Source organism: Pygoscelis adeliae, unplaced genomic scaffold (genome assembly GCF_000699105.1).
Source record: "Pygoscelis adeliae isolate BGI_AS28 unplaced genomic scaffold, ASM69910v1 Scaffold64, whole genome shotgun sequence".
NCBI classification, from domain to species: Eukaryota; Metazoa; Chordata; class Aves; order Sphenisciformes; family Spheniscidae; genus Pygoscelis; species Pygoscelis adeliae.
Window position 1 is genome coordinate 447,179 of NW_008824652.1, and position 23,885 is coordinate 471,063.

Genomic DNA, 23,885 nt, shown 5'->3' on the forward strand with positions numbered 1-23,885 from the left:
CCTATTAAAAACACCAAGATATAGAAAAGAGGTGGAAAGAATTTGTATTATGCTATTTCCCTCAGGGAAGAAAATCCACTGGGTTTTTTTTCAGGTCCTAACTTTCCAAAAATTATGAGAGCTGCTCAGCATCTGTGGCCAAATTGTGAAGGGTTTCATTTACTTGACGAAACTTGAGTGTTAACTGTGGACTCTGGCCTTTGTTGAAACCACCTGCCCACACCCCCAGACAACAGCACCGCCGCCAGCAGCAGCAGAAGCTATGTCAGTTACTAACACTGATCAAAAAGCTGTGTTTTGATTTCTGAAAGAAAAATGTATCAGAAATTGTGGATTAATGATACGACTCTCAGAAATATTTACAAAACAAAGGGCTGCAGCTTCTCCGAGACATGTACTTCTGCTCCAAGGCGAGTTGGTCGCACTGGCTGCCCAGGACCCTGGGGACCATGGGCTCTGCAGAGCTATACAGCAGGGAGACAGCTTTGGGCACCACAGCCCCTTGTCAGTAGTTCCACTTTGTGCCAGGTGACCTTTTTTGTCTAGACCGCTGTGTGGAAATGCAGCGTGGTGGGATTCTGCTCTTGGCCCTGGAAATGCTTTGCCAGTTTCTACTGGCCCAGGCTAATCCTATTCCCTGTCTGAAACGTGCTTAAGAGGTACTTGTTTGTTTTCATCTCTTCAGGGGATTAACATAATTGCATCACAAAACACACATCCAGTTTAGCACAAGACTTGAGAGTCTTCCTGTCTTTTATTTTGAAGTATGAGAAAATCGCTGATCTACACAAAAATAAACAACCCTGCATACACATCCCCGCTGGGGTTCCCTGAGCCCTGCAGAGCGTGACCCAGGCTGGGGCTGCCACTCCTGCCTAAAGCCTCCCCTCCTCCCTCTCTGCCATCCCATCTTTTTGAAAACACTCCTGATCGCTACCTCCTTTAAAGAAATTTCCACTTTCCAACTTCCTTCTCTGCAGGCAGGTGAGAAAAGTATCTACTCCCAGCTTCGGACGCCTCCTCTAAACCAACTGTTTTCAGCAATCCCAATCCTGAAATGTTAATCCTTTTCCCTAACCTGCCGATTGGTAGCTCACACTAAAAGGCATTTTGTCCAAGGATACCCACAGAAGACCTCAATGATGGAGCAGTTTTAAGAGCAACTACTTAAGAGTTTTAACTTCAGTTTATAAAATGAATGCACACAGATCTATCCAAAAGGTAAAGCAGGTAGAAAAACCAACCTCCTCTCTCACAACAGCAAACTCTGTGCTTCCTTATGTTCCAGCTGGAGAACAGAGGCCACAGGGTGCTCCTCTATTCAGAAATAAACCCTGGGAAACGCCCTGATTTGGGAGGGCTGCAGGGTGAAGTTCCCAAGAAAGAGGGGAAAGATGCTCTGGAATCAAAATATTTTGGAAAGACTTTTCTGCAGGAAAACATTGAAGCATTTGAAAAAGTTCCCAAATAGAAATTTTTCCCCCAACATGAAAACTCCAAATTCTATTTATTTTGTCAGGAAGCTCATGTCTGTACACTGCAAGGTTTAGATACGCTTCATCGTGTCCATCCCCCAAAGCGCAAGCAGCTACCCCACAAGACTTCCAAGTCCAAAGGGCACACTTTCCCGTTCATCTCTCCACACCAACTCTAGGCAGCCTCTTTCCCCCATCATGGGAATAAATGCCCAAGCTAGCACAGAGTACTAACACACGAAGGACTACCGCTGTAATGAACTTAGGATATTGCAACCACAAAAGCTTTCAGAAAGCTTTGGAGGAGGACTCGCATTTTCCTGAGCTGGAGTTGAGAGGACTGTCATTTCATAACTAACAAAAAAACAGTTTTTGGGAAGATGAATTTTAGGATTCTGTTCTAGTCTCTGCTATGGTTTAATCACAAAAATTTGGCTGTTTATGTTCATGATTTGTGCTTCTCAAGGAAAATAATTCTAAGGATAAAAGAATACTATTTCTATGTAATTCATAAGAGCAGTGCCATATTTTTCCAGTAGGATGGCTCACAGGGAGGGTTGCATACACATAAGAGCAGGCTCTGATTTCATATTAACTCTCACATGTCTGTTCAGGTCCCACGTAGATAACAGCCAGCATGCTGTATGGAATACAGCCAATCTGGGCAACTGTCACCGGAAAAAATATATCTGCACCGATGAAGGGCAAAATGAAGTGACAATCCGACAGCACCAAGACATCCCCCTGCCCCAGGTGAGGAGAGAGACTCCGGCTTCTTTAACAACCAACGGGAAAGCAGAGTCCCTCAATATTCCTAGGACCTCAGTGATGCAAGAGCTTATGGAGCTGGAGAAGCAGATCGAAATCATCAAGCAGGAGCTGCAACTCGCCATGGACAGGAAATCAGAGCTGGAAGAGTATCAGAGGACAAACAGGACTGCAGAGCCCTAGGCCAGCATACCTGGGCCCTTTCCCCTTTTCTTCCTTTCTCCCCTTCCTCTGTAAAATTTGTAACACACTTTTGTAATGCCAGAAAGAGGTGCAAAAATAAAGCAGGCAATATGCTCTTCAAGCGAGCAGAATTGCAGCAGCCCACAGCCACTGCCACCCTCCAGAGTCCTCCTCCTTTCATAACAAATTTCTCATTCTCCTGGCAAACATCAGCCATTCCAAGGGACTGGAGAAACAAGGAGCATCTGAACAGCGAGAGTTCCTGGTTCCTCCACTTGACAGTACAGTGAGGTTCCCACTTTTTAGCCCTTTCTGTGCACTAACTCAAAAAAAAGAAAAAGAAAAAAAAAAAGGAAATTTAAACTGCTCATTGGAAGCATGTCCCTTGTTGGTATGTTTTTGTTGTGATATCTACAGGTCTAGTCTCCGTTCACGCTAAGGCTCCTTATGGTTGCCTTATTACACCAGGTGCTAGTTCTATGTTGGCAATCCCTTCCCTCCTGGCACAGGCTGTGGTTTCATGAGACAAATTCTTGGTGGCAATCCCAGTACACACCATTCCCTCAGCTCTGTCAGCACAAATGCAGATGTGGCTGCTCTGTGACCGTGATAAAGGAACTCACCCAGCTTAAAAATAACTTGGCAAAAACCAAATCACCACCTCTGTCTGCTTCTGAGCCCAGGTTCGGCTTCCACTCCCACCCAGAGAGAAGCCATGCAAACAGCTGCACCAGCAGGTGTGAGGGGATGGGTTCACGGTGGCACAGAGCAAGGATGAGGGGAAGGGAGGGGTGGCAGTACTGTAAATCAGTATTTACCGCCCAAGGTGAAGCATTTACCAGTGTGAAACTACTCCCTTAATATTCTCTGTCTTCAGTTGACAATAAGGTTCTTTCTCACAGACAAAGTGACATAAAGGGGCTCTGGTCCATGATTTATTCTGACACCAAGATCCCACCAAAGTCAAAGGCAGTCACCAAAGCCTCCCTGTGGACCAGGGCTCACTGTGAAGGAGAACTGAGAGTTACGGTTTCAAAGGCAATGTACTGAGTGGAGCTCCCTCCCACCTGGGTGATGAGTAGAGGGGAAGGAAGGGCAAGCTGTTCAGCATCTGAATAAATACTGCATCAACCCAACTGACTGTGTTATTTAAACGAGATTTGTATGGATTTTTAAACACCATTTCCCAACACATCCCGTATTACAGAGAAAAAGAATGTTTGTATCACTGTCAGAATTAACTCTGGTCTCCCACATACATCACCAAAGTCATTTTTACCCTCCCTGTATCTCTAGCCACTTGCGTGAATGTTGCCAAGGGTGATGTTCTCACCAGGCATTCCACCTTTTTGCACCTTTAACCTTTGAAAAACACCTGCAAATTAAAAGCTCTGCATGGACCACTAAAAGCTGATAGCAGCAATACCCACGCTAATTAGCCTCATCAAGAGGAGTTCATATTCTGTTCCCTGCTCCGTCCTTGGCCTCTGCTTTTGGGCAGCAAGTGCGTCTGCTTCTTTCAATACAGTCAGTAACACAGGAAAGAGTAATTAGGACATAGAACAGGAAAGTGGGATGCAGAGCCCCGCACATCAGATAGGTCTGAAAGACCTAGGATGTCCCTTCTTTCCTTGCCCCTGACAAGCTGGATGACTACAGGCAAGTCACTTAGGTTGCTTTTGTTGCCTACCCCTACCCTCCCTCATTTAAATAATCAGCTTTTTGGGAAGAGCTTTTTATTTGTGTAGCATCCAGTACCTTACAACCTCCAACGTAATTTGGTTAGAACAGATGAACACTGCTCTCTTCATTATTATGAGACAAACACTAGGAAAGAAATATATCAGCCCAATTTTATCAGTACGTTTATCAACAGTTATGTCCTTATCTCTACATGCATAAGCCCAGAAAAAGTGTGGGTTTTTTTTTTTAAAGTAATTGAAAATGCTAGTGATATCTTAAACAAAAATGTTTTATTTCAGAGTTCCAATTCACATACCCAATCTTTCAACAAATCACTCTTCATTTAAAAACAAAAAATTAAGTGAAAAAATGTCAACCACCTAATAATTAACATTAAGCAAAAATCTGTATTTCTGGTGGGTGCCTTAGGGGCTACTCCCATGTCAAATGTAAAATAGGGATTGCTCCAAAAAACTGTAGCACCAACTAGAAGCCCTTTGGGAGAAGGTCCAAGTTATTGTTGCCCAACAGAGACACGTTTTGGCATATTATTTTCTTACTCAAATATTGCTCCAGCCCGATCCCATAGGAGACAGAAAAAAAGATTGCCGTAGCTTTCTATGGGATGGGGAGCATCACACACGTCAATGCCTGCAGACTGCATAAACGGGGAGGATTGGCTATGACATAAAGAGGCACTGGAGACTGTAGATGAGGCTTTTTCTTTGACGACACTTAATTACTCTGGCTCAGACAGTTAATTTAGACATATTTTTGATAAAGAATACTTGTCACACCTTCCCTTCTTTTACCCCGAAATAATTCTAGTCTTGATAAACTTTTAATTATTTCCACTTATTCTGGCAAGTCAAAACAGACCACCTAAAATTTTCACTGTTTCTCAATGTTTAAATTATAAGCAGAGAGAGAAATTTAGTCACTTCCAGAATGAGCTTCAAGGACTTCCTGAGCTTAAAATAAAATATTATTTTAAAATAAGAAAACACATTTTTCTTGGTGGGGAAAGAGAAAACAGGAGTTTCCAAACCTCATCTGTGAAACAAATCCAGACGGTTTCAAGCGTTTGTTTCCTACCATGGCCAGAGCGAACCCAACACTGCTTGTACACACACAAAATTTCAAACTTGATTTTCAGTAGAAGGGTGATGTGACTTAATGACTGTGAAAGGGTAAAGGGGCTTTGCACCTCTACAAGGACTGTTTAATTCAGATTGTTGTTCACAGCTGTAAAAGGAAGTCTGCTGTTACAGCAAAGCTGTTTGAAGATCCGGACAATGTTTGTTGGTGACCCAGGTCCTGGTTTTGATGAACAAACATTTGTACCACAAAATCTACCATCAGCATTAGTATTCCTAACACACTGTTCTTTCTCCAACTTGACATCACAAACTGTGATCCAGGGAGCAACTTCCAGAGAAAGCAGAGAGGATTCTGCTTTCATTTCTTCTACAGACGCTGTAACAGAACCAAAGCCATACCACAAACTCTCAGCATCCCAGCTTTCCCTTGCAAAGATAGGGTCATGCGTTCCTTCTCACTTTTCAGGATTCATAATTTACAAGGTTTAATTAATATTTTCTGAATGTTTTCAGAAAGATAAAAATAATAATGCATACTATAAAGACAGTCTGTGATGACTTGCCTTCACTTTACTATTGTTTCTATTATTTCCTACATTGAATACAGAAAGGTAATACAGATTTTATGATTCAGAGAAGGGACACAGATGAGACAAACCTGACAGCTGCACCTTCCAAGAAAGTTAAGTTTACAGGAAAAACACTATGCCCTATGAAGGAATGTTGTAAATAAATGACTTTGCATTTTGATTTTAGGAGCAGACTTCAAATACAGCCTTACACTACAGGGAGCATAGAGACTACAACCCATGCCATGTCCTTTCACAAAATTCCCAGCAGCCATGACAAAATGACTGCATAAATAGTCCAGCATCTTGGTTCTTCTGTTGTGCCAGGAATAAGGTAGTGAAGATACCGCCAAAAGGACAAAGGTTCTTTTAGTTAACCATTTTTTGGAAGCAGAGGAAGGAAGAAAAAAATACCTCTAGAAGCTTAAAGCTTGTGAAAAACATTTCCAATAACTGGACAGAGGACAGGAGCACAGACATATACTACCAGAAGCAAGAAAACCAGAAAAATAACCCAGACAACAGCTTTTATTAGATTTTGTGCATTACAAGATTATTCTTTGTGGCAAAGTTGCAACAAAGTAACCCCTACAGATTCTTTTCTGGAAACTAAGGACAATGATAGCAATGCCTCAACCTAGGGGAAGATGTCCACATCAACCAGGGTTCATCAGTGGAATGCTACTGTCAAAGATTCTCCAACATCTTAGTATCCAGAAGAGCAGAAAGATAAGATGTGCATTTGCTTTTGGGGGTAGGGAGGATGTTTACTAATGCACCAGCCTTTACAGATTCTTGCCCTGACTCAGGAACATAGATGTCTAAGGAGTCACTCCACTGAAGTCTACAGATGTACCTGTTCATTCGTTATTTGGCCCTTTAACTGGGAAACTATTCACTCTCAGAAATGCCACTATACCTTGATGGGATTTAATAATTAACATCCAAAGCAAACTCCTGAAATAAAGGCCTCATTTATCTCTGCTGCACCATAGACAGCTTCCATCTCATCAAGGCAGGACTTCAGTTAGATGTTCCCAACTTGGCAGTGTGAGTGATGGATGGGAAATGTCCTCTCAGGCACAAAGAATCCACAAAAACTGAGGGCAAGAATAAAAGAAAAGGGACAAGAAAGGAACCAAGATCCAGAATCTGTTTCTTTCCATACCCTAACCACACTTCCCAGAAGAGACTGCAGATCAGCTGACAGAAGCACTGACTGCCCCAAAGGTGACAATCACAGAAAGTGCAGGAGGCTAGGTGGTCAGCGTAAGCGGCAACTTTCCGTCACTCCAGTGGAAAGAATCAACCGATGTAGATCCTATGGAAGTCGTTGGCACCAAAGGCAGCATTGCACTTGGGGCACTTACGCTGCCGAGTGTCATAGCGTGTTTTCACGCACTCAAAACAGAAGACATGGAAACACTTTGTGAGCACAGCATCCTTTTTGCGCATGTTACAGCATGGGCAGGTCAGGCGGGCCTGCAAGACAGAAACATTACAGTGAGGGCCCACTGCATTGCACTAGGTATGTTAAAAGATGACTGAAGATGAAGGTCCTTCCATTCCTCATAAGGAGAAGGTGGTTTCTTCAATGCAAGGTAGGGCTACAATGCCAGAGTACAGACAAGAGACATCAAATACTGAAAACATGACTACACAGCCTTTTGACTAAAGTAGAGTTAAAGACAGAAGTTGATAGAGACATCTACTCACCTTGTAATCCTTGATTTCTTCCATCAATATCTCGTCACAGTTGGGAACCATGTCAGGCTTCTTAGTGGTCTCCAGCTTCCTGCGTAACCTAGAAATATCTTCCTGCATAAAAACAAGAGACCAAATAAATGAGCAGTATATTCTCTGTCACAGCTTCTTCAAGGATCAAAGAGAACTAGCACCTGGCGAACAGTGCACCTGGCTAAGTCACTCCACCCATACTTTCATCCCCGACAGTCCAACAGACTTACGGCAGATTACATTATCATCCGGTGCCACATGTATTATCAGTGGACAAGACCTGAAAGAGCCAAGACCTGATGAAGCTGAAATCAAAGTGAAACTGCACCCCGAAAAAAAGTAGTGTAGTCAAAACCCACTCCAAGCTCAAGGTACAAGGAGACAGACACCAAAGCAGACAGATATTGAAGGATCGTGCATGAGGTATATACCTCAGCCCTTTTGAAGTTGAACATCTCTTTCTCTCTAGTTACTCTGTTTTCCACGATCTCATCCTGGAAGTCATGTAACTTCTTCTGAGCCAGCTCTAGCTGGGCTTTCAGATCATCTGCAAGCTGGGCTGCATCCATGGCCTGAAAAAGAAAACCAGTATAGAAGTAACAAACATGGAAGAAGAGCTCTAGTGATTTCTAGTCCCTCTGCCTGGCAATCCAAGACCGCTCACAGAATACTCCTTGGGCTGTTGGAGATCTATTTTTACAATCTAATTTTGGTACTTCCAAATAGAGTAACTGGAATTACTCCCTAAACATTACTTCAACAGCAAGATATCTTACTATTAACAAGTTCTAATCATTTAGCTTCAACATTCCTCTTCAGTAGAGCCAACCTGCAATGCACGTCACTTAGAAAAATACTTATGACCACACAAGTCTCTTCTTGTTCAAGTATTTTCAGCCTTCCACCTTCTAACATTTTCTCTACTAAATTGTTTAGAGACAGTTCTATAGCTGAACTAGACAGAACTGCAAGATCAGTGTTTATTTTTAATCATTTTCTCTCTTCACCAGTTCTCCTATCACTTTCTAACTGTCCCTGCACCAATGAATCTATTAGCCAAGTTCTCCCAATACCAGATTGTGATATTAAGCACAAGTGATTGTGCTGAATTCCTCCCCATCTCCTCTTCACAGTGGTATTTCTGTTTTCCTTTCTGTCTGTTTTAATGTCGTTCCTGCACTTCTACAAAAGATTTAACAACAAAGGCAGCATCAACCATGAGACTTAGTCTTACTTTACTCATAACAGACCTACTTCATTGATCTTAGACATTTGTTAAAGGTCTTAGCGTTCCCCAGCCATATTTTCCTTTTACTAACCCCATCTTTCCTATAAAAGCTTTGACCCCAGTTAAATTCATCTGGCTGCTGTTTCTTCCTTCACAATAGGTTTCCTTTTAAAGGCACCTTACTTCAGCTCCCTAATCAGACTTTCACAGAAACACCTATGACCTGCTCCTCCTTATCAAAGGAAACATCAGTCTACAATACTTTAACCAGAACTCTCTTCAGGACTCCTCAGCCTTCTGGTATACTAGTCCAAAACCAGGGAATATCCGGTTTGGTAATACCAATGACAGCTAGGAGCCTTCTGTGCTTCCCACAAGACAACAACTCCATCTCACAATCCAAGAGGAAATCAAGAAATCACTCACCTTGCGTTTGTTCATCTCCAGGGCCTGTGTTCGGAGACCTAGTTCTTTCTCGCCTGTTCCAATACTGCTTTGCAGTAAGTGTTCCTTCTCCTCCAGCTTACGTACAACCTGCAGCTGGGCATCCACCTTGGAAAGGGAGAGAGGAGGTACAGAAGGACTGAAATGCATGCTCTGCAAGTCTTCAGAGTTGTCATTAAAGCTGCATGCTAAAACCATCCCTGCCTCCCCATCACCAAGGAGTACCTCTTCAGCTTGCCTTTTTCTCCCTGAACAGACACACTAGCAGTCTAAGAGCTATATCCAAACCTCTCCAGTGAACACTTTAAAACTTAGCAGTCAAATACTCACAACAAAGATGTCTTATTTTTTTGGAAGGTGGCTTAGAGAATTGCTGCAAGGCAGTGAACAGTTCCACCGTGGTTCCAAGGATGGTAGAATATATATGTAGAAGTACCATTACAACAGGAAAATTACTTCCCACTTTCCTTCTGCCTCCTGCTCTCCATAGCAATGAACCTGTAGGACATTTTATTCTCATACAGCAGTCTCTGTTTCTTACTATGACAGGTCCCTTTGAAGTCTGATGCAGCATACCTAGGTTGATTAGGGGAACATTCCCCCCTTACTGATTTTGGCAGGGATACGGTTAATTGTCTTCATAGCAGCTCATATGGTGCTGTATTTTGTATTTGGGACCAAAACAGCGTCAATAACACACTACTGTTTTAGGTATTGCTGAACAGTACTTACACAGCATCAAGACTTTGTGTCTCATGCTGCCTGCCAGCAAGAAGGCTGAGGGTGCACAAGAAGCTGGGATGGGACACAGCTGGGACAGCTGACCCCAACTGACCAAAGGGATATTCCATACCATATGATGCTGTGCTCAGCAATAAAAGCTGGTGGAAAGGAGGAAGCGGGGGGATGTTCAGAGTTACGGTGTTTGTCTTCCCAAGTAACCGTTACGCATGATGGGTCCCTGCTTTCCTGGAGGTGGCTGAACACCTGCCTGCCGATGGGAAGGAGTGAATGAATGCCTTGTTTTGCTTTGCTTATGCGCACAGGATTTCCTTTAACTATTGAACTGTCTCTTTCACTCAACCCACCGGTTTTCTCACTTTTGCCCTTCTGATTCTCTCTCCCATCCTACCATGGGGGAGTAAGCAAGCAGCTGTGTGGAGCTTAGCTGCCTACCAGAGTCAACCCACAACACCTCCACCTTCCCCCATCAGTTCTGTTGTCCTCTCTCCTTCTCCCAGGTTACCTGTGTCTTCAGTGTCAAAACTTGGTCTGCCAGCTCCTCCTTCTCCTCTTTCAGCAGCTTGTGGATCTGGTTGGACTTGATGCGTTCTGACATCAGCTTGAAGTTGGCATCATCCTTCTCCCGCAGCTGCTGCATCAGGCGGATGTTCTGCTCCTGCATGTCTTCAAAGGCTTGCCCTGTGACATCCATTTCCGACAGCAGGGCCTCCTCCTCCTGCAAAAGAATCACAGGCTCTGGCAAAACTGCCTCCTGTACCCCCTACAATGACCCTGAACATTTTACTCAGAGACACCAAGCCTAGCACAGATGAAGGAAGATGTCTCAGTATCGCAGAACAGTATCTTCCCAGCAACCAGAAAAGACTGCTCCCTAGAAGTCTGCATCACAGCAGAGATGCCCTGAATTCGAAGGTGTAGAAAAGAGGTGGTCATCTCCACAAGCATTCACAGACTGTGGCTTGTCTGCTGGCAAAACCAGCTGTGACACACTTGTTGCCAGAGCTGGGCAGAAACCAACTCCCAAATTCAGGCAGCTAGCTGAATAGCTGTCATACACACTAGGCCAAGAATTCTACATGCGGACAATTCAATAGCTTCCAACTAACAGGCTGCCAAGCCCCTTAAACTCACTTAGGCCGCTTCAACATTAAAGGAGTAAGTGACAAGATAGAACAGTTCGGTACAATAAGAAAAAGAATCTGAATTCTAAAGAAGTACGTGTCAAGTCACTGGCTTGCCTCTCCCCTACTGAGGTGGTCCTGCTCTTTTATCATTATATTAAGCCCTTTTTTGTGGAAGAAGGTATGTCACGGTACCATGCACATGTATTAATTATATGAACTGTGCAGATAATACTTTTAAAAAGAAATTGTAACCTCCTTCCCTAAAGATCCATCCATCTCTCCTCTGTGCTTTTCACCTAGGCCACGAACAATTAACCGTTCCCCATAACCCCCCACCATGAGCTTTGTGACACCCTGGTGGTGTGGGGTTTTTTTCATCAGTGTTGGGTTTTTTGGGTGGTTGGGGTTTTCCCCCCCCCCTTCAATAAACAGGGACAAAACTCACATCTCTGGCACATAGGGAGAAAGAAATTCCTTCTCTCAGGTAATCTTCCTGGCTGTAACCTGAAGGTAGTTCCTTCCCAGGTGCTCCAGCCAAGACAGAAATCATCAGAAACTACTCACCTGCTTAGCCATGGCTAATTTCTTCTGTAAGTACTCAATTTGTTCCTCCACTGCTCGGATCTTGCGGAGGGCATCCTCATCAGCCATCTTTTTACTCTCCTTTTTCTCTTTGTCTTCCAATTCTTTCACCCTCTGCCTCAGTTCTTCCAGCTACAGCAAGGACAAAACAGAAATGACACTAAACACAAGAATGTGGCCTCAACATTGTTAAGAGCCTGTTTTCCCCACAATTGTCTGAAACATTGGAGAAACTGCCTTCAAAGCATGGGAAAAGAAAACTCATCTCATCTTGACAGGACAGTGTGTTACTGGCAGATGGACCATTAAGATGGGCTGTAAGCTCAAGATATGGATTTCAAAACCTCTGCAAATTCCATAGCATCTTTTATCAGAGTAGGAACATTAGTCTCTTGCAGTTGTATATGTAAGGGTATGTGGACGGAGAGCATCTGCTCCTTTAAGACAGACTGGTCAAGGACCTTTTTCAATACAAAAAGGGATAATAAAAGGAGGAACCCATAACCAAAACGTAGAGAGACACAAACCTGACAAATGATAAGGGAGGGAGTGATAAGAACCAAACCTGGTCAGTCACACTAATCAATGAGAGCATGTGAGAGTGTGAGAATGCTTATTCCAGCAAGGTTATATGACTGTGGACCCTGTCAATTGGGAAACTAAGGGGACAGGGAGGGAGGAAGGAGAAAACCAGAAACAAAATATACAGAGACACAGACCTGAGAAAACAAACATGGAAACAGAGACAAGAAACAAACCTCCCTAGTCACAATAGCTGATAGACTACGAAGAAACTACAGGCACCACTTCCAGGAAGATCAACCTGGACTTTGCAACTGATAAGGCTGTAAACCAGGGGTGGATCCTGGACTGGGAGGGCTGTGGGAACCGATAGAGCTGTATAAACGCAGGAGGGATGTGCAGGGGAAGGGAGAGCAAGGATGAACAAATTGGTGTTAGACAGAGAAGGGTATAAAAGGAGCTAGTCACATGTAAAATGCGGGCAAGTCAGTACACACTTGTCTGGCTCAGCCCTGTGCATGATCACCACAGCCTGTCCTATCTTCTTGTATCTTCTTCCTAAATATTTTCTTAACTGCCTCTGTGTAATCTAACTCTCTATCTCATGTGTATGTGTGCTGCATGGAGTAAGTGCTAGCTACAAGTGAGACCTGTATGTGAAGAAGGTAAGAGGGCTCAGGATCATAGGGCTACCAGACAGACAGAGGGGCTGTGCTGGTACTTGAGGGGTCTGCGAATGTGTGTGTGCCTGTGAACCTAGAGATTGCTGCGCATGTGCCCATGCTAGTGACATTCTGTCTCTACCAGCTGAAGAGGAGGAAGGGGACTTTGCTGTCTATCTGTATGTTTTATGAGTCCTTTATGTACATGCTGTTGAAGGCAGCACCTTGTCTGTGGCAGTCTGACTGGCCATGAGAGTAACCTCTCTGTGTGTATCTCTCTGGGACATGCGCTCAGCTTCGCTACTGGTTGAATCTGCAACTGAGAAAGCGGAAACCATGTCCTTCAGCCTGGGCAAAGGGATCATCCCTTCACAGAGGAGGACACCCCAAAATCTCCCTGTTCATCTCCAGACCATTCCAATCTCTCTTCTAAGTGACAAAGATGAGAAGAGGAACAATCTTCAGTTTTGAAGACAAAAACAACCCAGTTCAGGTGCAGAGTATCCGAAAAGAAGTTTTAAGTAATGCGCTAAAGAGAAAAAGGGAAGAGAAATGAGATTTACCTCAGCTTTTGCCTTCTTCTCAGCTGCCATCAGCTGCACTTTGTCTCTCTGCTCTTTGGGGGCAGAACGGTACATATCTAGCAACAGCTTCATCTCCTTCTGGCTCTCTTGGGCCTTCCTGGAGACAGGGAGATAGACAACTGTGAGAACACAGCAGGAAAGTTATGCTGTTACATATCCAGGATAAGAGTCAGAGCAATATTCATCTTCACATGGTATGCATATGGAGTCATCCTTGGCTCATCTTACCCTGGTAATGTAAAATAGTCAAGGATTACAGGCTGGAGGCTGAGAAGAAACATGTTCGGGCACACGGGTTGAAAAGCCAAGAGAAGTGGGGTGGGGAAGAAACACGTACCCTAATAGTAAGCAACAAACTATGCATCTCTGCTTCAGTACTGATCCAAGACAGGGAAGACTACTGTGCCCTTTATTAATAACCTGCAGCTGTAAAGCTTTACGCAATTGTTGTGACAGCAACAAATAAAGATTACTTGACCCACACCATGCAGTATCTGGTTTGGTAATTCATGCTTTAGGCTGTCGTAGAAGTGTACTACATTGTCCAAATCAGATACAGAGGGTGCCAGAAACCTCTCACTTCAATGAAACTAATCTCATAAGAGCGAGCTACAAGTCATCTCACACAAACACCCCAGTTTGGGCACTACTCAAGCAGGAAAGGGAGGAACAACAACTCTTACTTGAGCTCAGCCTTCAGTTGCTTGATCACTTCAGCCTCCTTCTTTCTTCCATCTTCATGCTTCCCTTTCTCCTTCTCTTTGGACTCTCTCTCCTTCTCAGATTCCTTCTGCTTCTGCTTTTCCCGCTCTCGTTCCTTTTCCTTTTCTTTCTCTTTCTCTCGCTCTCTCTCTTTCTCTTTTTCCTTCTCTCGTTCCCTCTCCCTCTCCCGTCTCTCTCGCTCCCGCTCCTCTTCATCTCGCCTGGCCTTCATTTCATTAACATCTTCAGAAGCAGCCTTGGGGACAGACACTTGGGCAGAAGGATCATCAGGTTCCTGCTTGACCTCTGGAGGTTCCTCCTTTGTGTCTTCAGTGCTGGACTGGGACTGTAAGAGAGCACTACCACTGCGAGAGCGGATCTGTTGTGGAATAGCAAGAAAGAAGACATAGAAGAAAACAAACCATTAAGTTCTTAGCCAGAAATCTACCTTATCCCCCTTCCCTTTTCTTCCCAGATCCATGCTTGCATGCCCGCTCCATAATTGCTACTACTTTTCATGGAGCACTATACAGGTACAAAGGAAGACCATTCATTTGGTAAGTGGAAGCAGTACAGTGTAGAGCTCCACCAAAAAGTACATTGCATCCTGCATGCCATATCAGAAAGGTTGATATTGCAGGCAAAGGTGACAGCATTCCCCCTTCTCCTAAGCACTTTCTGCTCTTTTCTGGCGTTTCCTGCTCTGATACCTTGCTCAAGTCAGATTGGGCCTCTCTCAGTTTGCGCTTGTATCTTAACACCTCTCCCTTCAGCTGGTGGTTGTGATTTTGGAGGCTGCTGATGAGATGACGCATCTCCCGATTAATTGGGCCTACAAAAACAGAAACACAACTGTAACAAACCACACTTTTGCCAACCTTCTGCGAGGACTTTCATGGAGATGGAGTACAAGCTAAGTGACAATGACAAAGAACAAAAATAAGACTATTATCATTCTGCCACACAACAGAGCAACACAACACATTTGCAGAAAAAAGTCATGCCAGTTTTACATGCAACCATAAGACCTTGCAAATTCCCAGTCCTAATTTCCCCTTAACATTACTTTTTTCCCCACGTTCCCAGGGGAAATGTGTCATACTACAAAAAATCTCTCTGATTTAAATGCTACTTTAGAAATAACTTCTTTAGTTCCTCTGATGAAATTTGAAAATTGCTGGTTTCCTATCCAGGTTGTTATTCCAGACTTGTAAATGAATCCCCCCCCAAAAGTAATTTTTAGTAATGCAAAATACCCTGTCATAAACCAAATTATTAGCAAAACGTATGTATTTTGCAGCATCTAAAAGGAAGTCAGATAACATGGAACTGGCCTCCCATAAAACACGTGAAGAGCTTTGTTTTTTGAAATAGAGAACCTGCCAGAACAAATATTTAACAATAACAAAGAATCAAACCAGGTATTTCACTGCAATGCAGCCTCTAATGGGCGTTGGAGGTGGGGTGGGTGTTGTTTGTTTGTTTTTAAGCACAGCAGAAAAACTCCATACCTGCTTGTTCATTGGCAGCAAGTGTCTGTTCAAACTCTATCCTCAACATCTCATATTCTTTGCGGACTTGTGCCAGGGTGTCCTCTAGCTGAATCACCTCTGTCCGTAGTTTCTTGTGAAGGCTGACCTCATCCCTCTGAGGAGTAAGAAGGAGACAGAACTTGGTGCTGTAACCCTGCAGTATCTCTCACCTCATCAACATGAGGTACCAGAACAGATGAATTATTGCCAGGAAGATACATTTCCTGAGCATTCCCAGAGCCACCCAGACCCAGCAGTGATGGTCAGTGGGATGACAATGTTCCCTAGCCTGATGGAGCAGAGGTGCTACCTCGATTAGTTCCACCTGGCGCTGGTGTGTGGTGCGTGTGCCATGAAGCAGAGTGCGGGCCTCATCGAGATGTGCCTTCAGCTGGAGACTCTCATTATACAAAACAGAAAACTGGGACTGCATGCAGCGATATTCTGGGGTCTCCTTCACAGCTTCTTCCACTGCTCGTCGCAGCTCAACCTAGTCAGGACACAAGAAAATGCCACGGAAGGAAAAATTATCTCCTTGTCTTTGGTATGTATTTTGCAAGGTAGGAGAACAGTGAATCAAGCTGCCACAAGCAAAGACGAAAGTAGAACTTTAGTAGCATTGCTGTGAAGCAGATGCAAGTGATATGCTTCAGTATCAATTTAAAAAAAATCTATGTTTTTTCTATATGCATTAGGCTGTTTCTCTTGCATAGTCACATGACGAGTTTTTGATTCTCAGGTTCTGCAATAGTTTCTCTCAAAGATACGAGCTTGGAAAACATGATATACATTTTCAATGGATTTACTGTAAAACCATAATCACCTAAATCAATAAAGATGGACACATAGAAAAGTATGACAGAACACTAGAGAAAATACATGTGCAAGTAGGCATTATGTTAGCTTTCTACCAGTGAGAGACATAGTGACTGAAAGCAAGAGAAAGGAGAGAAAGCAGAAGTACAGCATCTGAATTTTCCTTACAAAAAAAGTTAACAAATGATTGTGGCTACCAGCAGTGAAACGGACATATATATACACACACACATACAGCTTAAGACTAGTTAAGAGAAAGTTGTAAGCCAAATGGTGTTTCTGTCAAAACAAACTCATGTGAATAAACAGAATTTAGAGGTGCCTCAAGACAGTTTCTGGAATCTCATCTCTGAAACTTAGGTTATCAGCTCAGACATTTCTTGTAACAGGCTAACAGATCTACTGATCACTAAGATAAAATTTAGATTATTCTCTATATCATATACTTATCTACTACAGGGTCACAGCTTTTCGTGTTACCACCTTTAAGACATAAGAAACCCATACACTGTTTCCTATCTATCTATTCTACCACGTTGGGAAAGATTTAAGTTCATTGACTCTTTCTAGAGCCTAGCTCTCCTACACAAGTTCCCTGATTCTTTCAGTTCTCTGGTTCTACTTGCACGGGGCGGAGGGAAGGTGGAAGAAGGGTCAGTACTTGGAAAGAGGTGAGATTAGTTTTAACTAGACATCACTAAAATGTACTGAATAAATCAGAATGGAAAAAAGGAAATAAGAAACCTTTACAATTTCCAGTGATGACCACATGGTGTCACCAAGTGGTCTTATGCAAGCATAAGTTACACAAACTTGCTAAATTGTACCTTGTACAAAATATAATCCAGCTAGCACAGAGTAGAGTATTAATGAGGTTTTCCAGAGACACAGTACAGCAAGACAGAGGGCAACCAAACACACAGAACACCTTCATCCTCAGATAGGTACAGATGTCTCACCTTGAGTTTTTCATTCTGTGTTGTCACTTCCTCAAGATCCTGGCGTAGTTCCTCCAACTCACTGAGGCGATTCCCAGCAAGCTCTTTATTCTCTTCCAGCTCTGCATTCATCTCCTCAAACTGTTGGGGATAAACCGCTTGTAAATCCTACTGTGAATGTATCTACTGACAGTACTAATTAAGTAACTGTTTATACAGTAATAGAAATTACAGACTTCACAGTCAGGTAACATTACCAAGTGAGACAGGGTCTAATTCCATCAGGTCTGTTTCTCAAGTAGGAAACTTGTACACAGACAAAATGTTTTGCCCAGAGTCACCCAGATTTGTGGCAAAGGAGGTATCTAAATTCTGTTCCAATCTATGGCCCTACGCACAAGCTCTCCTTGACTTCATTTTTCCCCTTGCCCACAACCAAGCCCCTGACATTACCTTGCGGGCATTAATGGTAATTGTGCCCCCATAGAGGCTGCTCCCAGCTCCATACACCTTGTAGCCTTTGGAATTCACCTGCAAAAAAGGCAACAGATTTCATCAATAGCCAATTAATGCCAAGACTGCTGATATAGCATATTCAAGACCAAAGATGGTACTCTACAGATTCTCACAGCAAAGTACCATAAGATGATGTCACACATCTCAAAACTACACCGATTTCTCTGGTTTCCTGGCAAAGAGGATGGTGCTTACTCGTTCCAGAACATCTGCTAAGTGCCGGTTGAGCCTCTGCTCCCTCTTGCGTATCTTGTCAATATCCCACTGAAGGTCATCAATCATAGTCTCCAGAACAGATACCCGGGATTCTGCTGTCTCCACTCTCTCTTGCAGCTTCGAGAACTGCAATCAAAAGAGCGTTTCAGACAGCATATTGAATAGAATCAACGTTTTTCTGAGACTGCTCAGTGTTCATTTTTCTCTTATTCACCACACCCTGGATTCATGTGCTTTCCACCCATCTTTTGCTGTGGCGACAGACTACTTAAACTGTCCTGAATTTTATACTGGTTGAATCCCAAGACAGTAATGAAAGTAAGAAAAACTGAAAATGGAGAAAGAGCAAGAAGCTGGTAATATCTGGCAGAGTACAAAGGCAGCTACCTCAGCTTATTCAAAGGCTTTTTTTTTTTTTTTTTAATCTTTTCAATCCATATGTTCATCTACTCTACAGACCCTGAAGTGCCTGGCGGTCTAACACTGAGCAAGGCCAGCGTTAACACAGTTTTTAAAGGAACAGAAACCTCTAAAACAAATACTGCCAATAACATGGATCCCTTAATGACTGGGATTATCTTGTAATTAGTGTCATTACACTTTCATACATGATGCAGAGAAACCAAGGAATTTGAAATGACAAGGATGGCACATCAAGTGTCTCAGATGTTTACACAGCCACCTCAGCATCACCTTACCACTTCCTCTGCTCTGTCTTCTTTTAAAATTAAATCCATTCAACTCACTGGTTTGGTTATACTCTTCCATTCAGTGATGTAACAAGCAAATCAATCCGAATTACACAGAAAATCTATGTACAGTTCTCCACAACAACGCTTTCCATAACCTTTGTTCAGAAAGCAACTTTCAAACCGTGTTGCTCCTGTCCCTCTCCAAGGCAATAACCTGCTTTCCAAACTATGGTAACCACAAATTCTTCTAAGCAGGACCCCAAAGCGGATTTCTCTCTCTCCTTTTTATACCTCCTGAGACATGATTCGGTGCTTCTCCTGAAGAACATCAGCCAGCTCCTGCAGACGTCCATTTTCATGTGAGAGGTAGGTATTAAGCTCCAGGACTGCTTCTTCCATCAATGAAATATCTGAAAGATGCATAAAGAAAAGGAAATGAACGGAAATCAAGGAAGATTGTTTTTAATTCTTAAACAGCAAAGAGAGAAAAAAGAAAACAGAAAAGGAAATTTCTGGTTTTAACTTCTGCTTACTGTATCTCTCCAGCAGGTGCTTCCCAACAGTCTGAGCTCCAGCCACACAGAGCTTTGACTTGCATTCACTAAGCAAAAGGCTCTGCAGTTTAACATACCACACATTTCTGACTGTCAGTTACCATCCCCTAATGTCAGAGATCATTCCAATTGTGTCAGTATCAGCAACACAGAACATGCCCTTGTAACCCAGTGACACCCTAATGCAGATCAAATTCATGCGTAAATCTGCTACAACAGGTGGCTTGAGCTAACATACCAGATGACAATTACAGCAACTGAGTACAAGCTCACATTGCACTAACGCCAATGCTACTACGGAGTTTAAAACCGCCAACTAAGGACAGTAATGCTTTGCCACACCAATGCTAGACTTGCCAGAGCTCCTTGATTGGAGCATATAGAACACTCTGGACAGAAGGCAAACCAAGGATGAGTTGATATTCCACCTAAATTTTCATTCAAAAGATTAAAATTCTAACCTTAAGCTAATGAAGTTCTTCAGAGAGTCATCTGAGTGTAAATCAATCTGCCACATTAATTTTCAGAAGCTAGTCATTTGGCTTTCTTCTGCAGAACTCTGCTTTGTGTTCAAAACCGATGGCTACACTAGACATACCAAGACATTAGATGGCTACCATTTTGCTCAAAACTCCGTGGAAATGGAGAAGCTGGTTATTCCTACAGCTTTTACTAAACTGCAAGTGAGGAGTCCAGCATCAGTTTGCAATACTGATTTCACTTCTTCACTTGTAAGCATGAAGCCTTTTACGCAGTGGCTGAGGACAGGTAGGTGATAAGGTTCAACAGTAATCTGTAACTTCTCAGGCGCACGAACACACTACTGGTTGAAACAAGCCTTTCCTTAGCCCAACACACTGGGCAGAGTTCTCAGCATTCAAATTTGAAGGCAGTTATAATACACTTATAGCATATACTACTAGTCTTTATTAGAAGTTTTGGTTACCAAGAGTTTGGAAAGCTAAGCCAATATATTTTGGAAAAGAAATGAGCACGAGAAGGACTGGGCCTTAATGCTTACAAGGCAGAATCATGTCTAAGCTGGGGGTAGATGAGGATTCTTGAGTATCAGCAAGGGATCAGACACCTTGGCCATACCTCCACTATTCAGCTTGTGGGACAGCACATCCACTTTCTCCTGCAGCTTGTCGTACATTGTCACAATCTGGGCAACAGCACGGCGGGAGGACTCTACACGCTCCTGCAGCTGAGATTCTATCTCCTCACTAGTGCTGCTGGCTAGAGTAGCTAGGAAGGAGAATGCCGGCTCCAGTCCTTCACCTGGGAACAGAAAGAGGTGCAAAAAAGTAAATGTGCTCTGGCAGGCAACATATCACTAGCCTTCACTATGACAGAGAGCCTCTGTCACCCTTTAGAAAGGGACATTAACATTGTCCACAGCTGAAATCCATTTTTTCCACTGTCCCTAGGCAGGTGCCTCACCTCGTTCCCTCTCATCTTTGCGCTCCTGATTACTGTCCGAGTCTGGTTCAGGTTCTGGTACCACCAGCGCTTTTCTTTCAGACAAAAGGTCTCCAAGACCTTGGTCCAGGTCGAAGCGTTTAAGGATGATGCGGATATTTTCATCAAACTGAATGATGGGACAGGCAAGACAAGACAAAGAATGGATGTGAATAAAAGGAGTGCAGTGGAACGGAAGAAGAGACAAGGGAACAGTGTGTATATATAATAACAAAGCATGTTACTAACCTGATTCCAGTATCGATTGATAATCAGCAGGGAGGCATCATCAGTGGCCTGCCGACGCTCCAGTTTCTCAATGTGCTCCCGTAGCTCATCTTCAATGGCTTGCCGCTGGTCCAGCATTTCTGCTAGTTTCCGGTTCTTGGTCTGTAGGGTCCGGATGTCCATCTCCTCCTGTGCAGAGGCACAAGTCAGGGCACATTGCACACAAGCCAAATCACTGGGCTCATACAGAAGGCAGAGAGATATTTTTGTTTCCAGATGAAAAAAAGCAAGAGGTTGAGTGGGGGTGTGCAAGGATGACATACCGTTGAAGAAACACCACCAAGCTTAATGGTCTCCACTGTGGTCCCTGAATCTTCAACCCCTGCCTTCTTCTCTGGAGGTGCAGAAGGGCCTGGCTCTCCAGCTGTCCGTTTATTGCCAATTCCAGACATGGTGGCCGAAGCATATAGACTCCCGCCTTCTTTAAGTTTTTCCTGAACATTAAAGAACACTATTAAAAAAAACCAGCAAACACACACCCACACAATCAACTCAATTTAGGGTTTTTAACACACTGATCCATCATGGTAACAAGATGCCCAACACAGTACAGACCATATAACTCAAAAGGTTTTGGAAAATACTGGTCAAATATTAAGTCTTAAAAGACACCACTAGGATTAGCGCTGCAAACAGCAAGCTGATGGGGAAAAAATCCACTGTTCTGTAATGTTAAAATGGAAGCACTGTACCTTATCACGGTCTTTGGAAAAAAATCTTCATGCAGGTTCAGTCTCTGCTTTTTTGATCTCTCTCTGTATTAACAAAAATGATCTGGGTTAGACTTTAACAGGCAACTGAGACTGTGTATATGTGGCACCAGTTCAGTTCACACCAACCGAATTGTTCTTGTTATATCAACGTTCAAAGTCAGTTAAAGTCGAGGGCTTGAAGATGAGCCCTGTAAGAGCTTACATAGTGATCTTACAAATCCTATGGAACTGAACAGCGATTCCGAGCCAAGGTTTGTAAAGACCCATTTGAAGAGTTTTCCTGTGTATCAGGAGAGACACGGACATGTTTGAAGAGTTCTTATCCCCAAGTTAATGTAATCTGAAAAGCTCTGGACTACTAGTCACAGAATCACAGAATAGTTGAGGCTAGGAGGGATGTCTGGAGACCACCTGCTCAGTGCTCCTGAATAAAGCAGGGTCAGCCAGCGCAAGTTGCCAAGGCCCTTGTCCAGTCAGCTTTTGAGTATCTCCAGAGATAGAAACTTGGCAATGTCTCTGGGCAACCTATCCCAGTACTTGATGACCCTCAGCATTAAAACAGTTTTTTTCTTACGGTTGAACAGTATTTCTTGCAGTTCCCCAAAATATTATTTAGCAAAATCACAAATATCTCCTTAAAGAGTTTCCAAAACAAATATAGCAGCTAGTGATGGAAAACGAAACCAATTATATCTTCATTAGATGTAAGCAGCATTCTTCTCCCATATTCACTGATACTGTGCCAACTCAATCCGCAGATGTCTCTCCACCTCTAAACTAAATGAAACCCAGCAGTAAATGAAATGCAGACCATACAAATAAGATTTGTATTGTTCCATTTAAATCTATAATGGCATTTACAGTTAAACTAAGGGTTACAAACTAAACCTGCCTGCTCTTACGTATTTGCTTTACTTGAGCAGTTCTACTGAAAGTAATAAAGCTACTGTATTTTTAAGATTAAGCTGGTACACTGCTTTGCCAAATATTATCATTTAACAAGATTTTTAGCTTGACACTGCCCTTCACCATATGCAAAATAATATAAAGATGATTTCTAAATGAGTTACTGAAACAACACAGCCTGTAACCTGTCTTTTAACATAAGTATTAAATATATCTCAAAAAATAAACAGAGACAACTTCCATTTAACCGTTTTCCTCCTTTTATCAACAGAATTCAGTGGGTATTGATTTTAGCTAAAATGACTAGGCCATTGGAGGGGGTGGGCGGAACAGCTGTCACTAAAAACATCTGCTACCTGTCAGTCCAGTGAGCCACCAGTGACTATTGCCTTTCACAATTTTTGTCCACGGACAAAATATTTCTTCCATTGCCTCTTGATACCATCCCTCACAGCTCTAGCACCTCCTCTCCCCACTACTCACTTCCTCACATACTGTACGCCAGGACCTGACCCACTAAGTTTGCATGACCACAGACCCTCTCTTTCCTTTAGGAAGTCAACCTTACCCTCAGTCCCAAGCTATTCACATTCTTCTCTCCCCAAACAAATCCCATTGACTCACCAAAGATTGACTGTCCTCCCCTACCCGGGACTCAGCTTCATCTTAATCCCCCTTCTATGGTTAAAACCCTCTTACACGGAGACCAAGATACACCTCCACCTGGCACTCCGCACACCTACCACTGGCCAAAAGTCATCTACTCTGACCACCATCAATCACCTGCAAAAAACAAACTTCCCCAGGCCCAATACTTAGCCACTTATCTACAACCCATGCCAACGAACTGCGTTTGAGCCCTTTCACACGCTTGTGGCACCTCTAGTCAAGAAACCTTTCAAAGCTCACCATTCAGTCTCCTGGACACACCAGCCACTCTCTACACTTTCATTATTTTTTCGTATAATCCACAGCCCTTTAAAGCTCCCCAAAAACCTGTCGTGGCCACCCATTCAAATCCCAGAGATCTCCCCCAGAGACACTGCCCCACAGAGGGTACATAAAGCTCCACATCACCCACCAGAGACTCCTCTCCACACAGCGCAGGAAACCCACTCCAAACCGCCACTGACTCCCCAAGCACAC

General features: G+C 43.3%; 2 protein-coding genes across 2 annotated transcripts in view; one reads left to right on the forward strand and one right to left on the reverse strand.

Moving 5' to 3' along the window:
• Positions 1-2,426, forward strand: part of GRIN3A (glutamate receptor, ionotropic, N-methyl-D-aspartate 3A) — a 121,908-nt gene extending 119,482 nt beyond the window's left edge. Inside the window, exon 9 of the mRNA XM_009322537.1 lies at positions 2,090-2,426. Coding sequence (XP_009320812.1) covers positions 2,090-2,426 — 337 coding nt within the window. The remainder of the gene's footprint in view (positions 1-2,089) is intronic.
• A 3,862-nt stretch (positions 2,427-6,288) lies between these two features.
• Positions 6,289-21,877, reverse strand: RNF20 (ring finger protein 20, E3 ubiquitin protein ligase). The gene is made up of 20 exons (XM_009322532.1): positions 21,813-21,877; positions 21,384-21,554; positions 21,082-21,249; positions 20,815-20,962; positions 20,470-20,652; positions 19,109-19,227; positions 18,105-18,251; positions 17,847-17,924; positions 17,415-17,534; positions 15,950-16,129; positions 15,619-15,754; positions 14,818-14,939; positions 14,089-14,486; positions 13,385-13,502; positions 11,620-11,769; positions 10,434-10,646; positions 9,170-9,295; positions 7,947-8,087; positions 7,495-7,596; positions 6,289-7,260 (listed from the first exon to the last, which is right to left on the reverse strand). Exons 2-20 carry the CDS (start codon positions 21,510-21,512, stop codon positions 7,084-7,086), a joined length of 2,955 nt encoding a protein of 984 aa, XP_009320807.1. The 5' UTR covers positions 21,513-21,554; positions 21,813-21,877; the 3' UTR covers positions 6,289-7,083.
• Positions 21,878-23,885: the final 2,008 nt, after the last annotated feature.

Coding starts and splice junctions, on each gene's coding strand:
- RNF20 (XM_009322532.1), bottom strand. CDS start 21,512: ATGTCTGGAATTGGCAATAAACGGACAGCTGGAGAGCCAGGCCCTTCT. Junction 13,503..14,088: donor CAACTGAAGGCTGAGCTCAA/GTAAGAGTTGTT, acceptor CCCTGTCTCCAG/GAAGGCCCAAGAGAGCCAGA. Junction 7,261..7,494: donor AAGAAATCAAGGATTACAAG/GTGAGTAGATGT, acceptor TCTGTCTTGCAG/GCCCGCCTGACCTGCCCATG.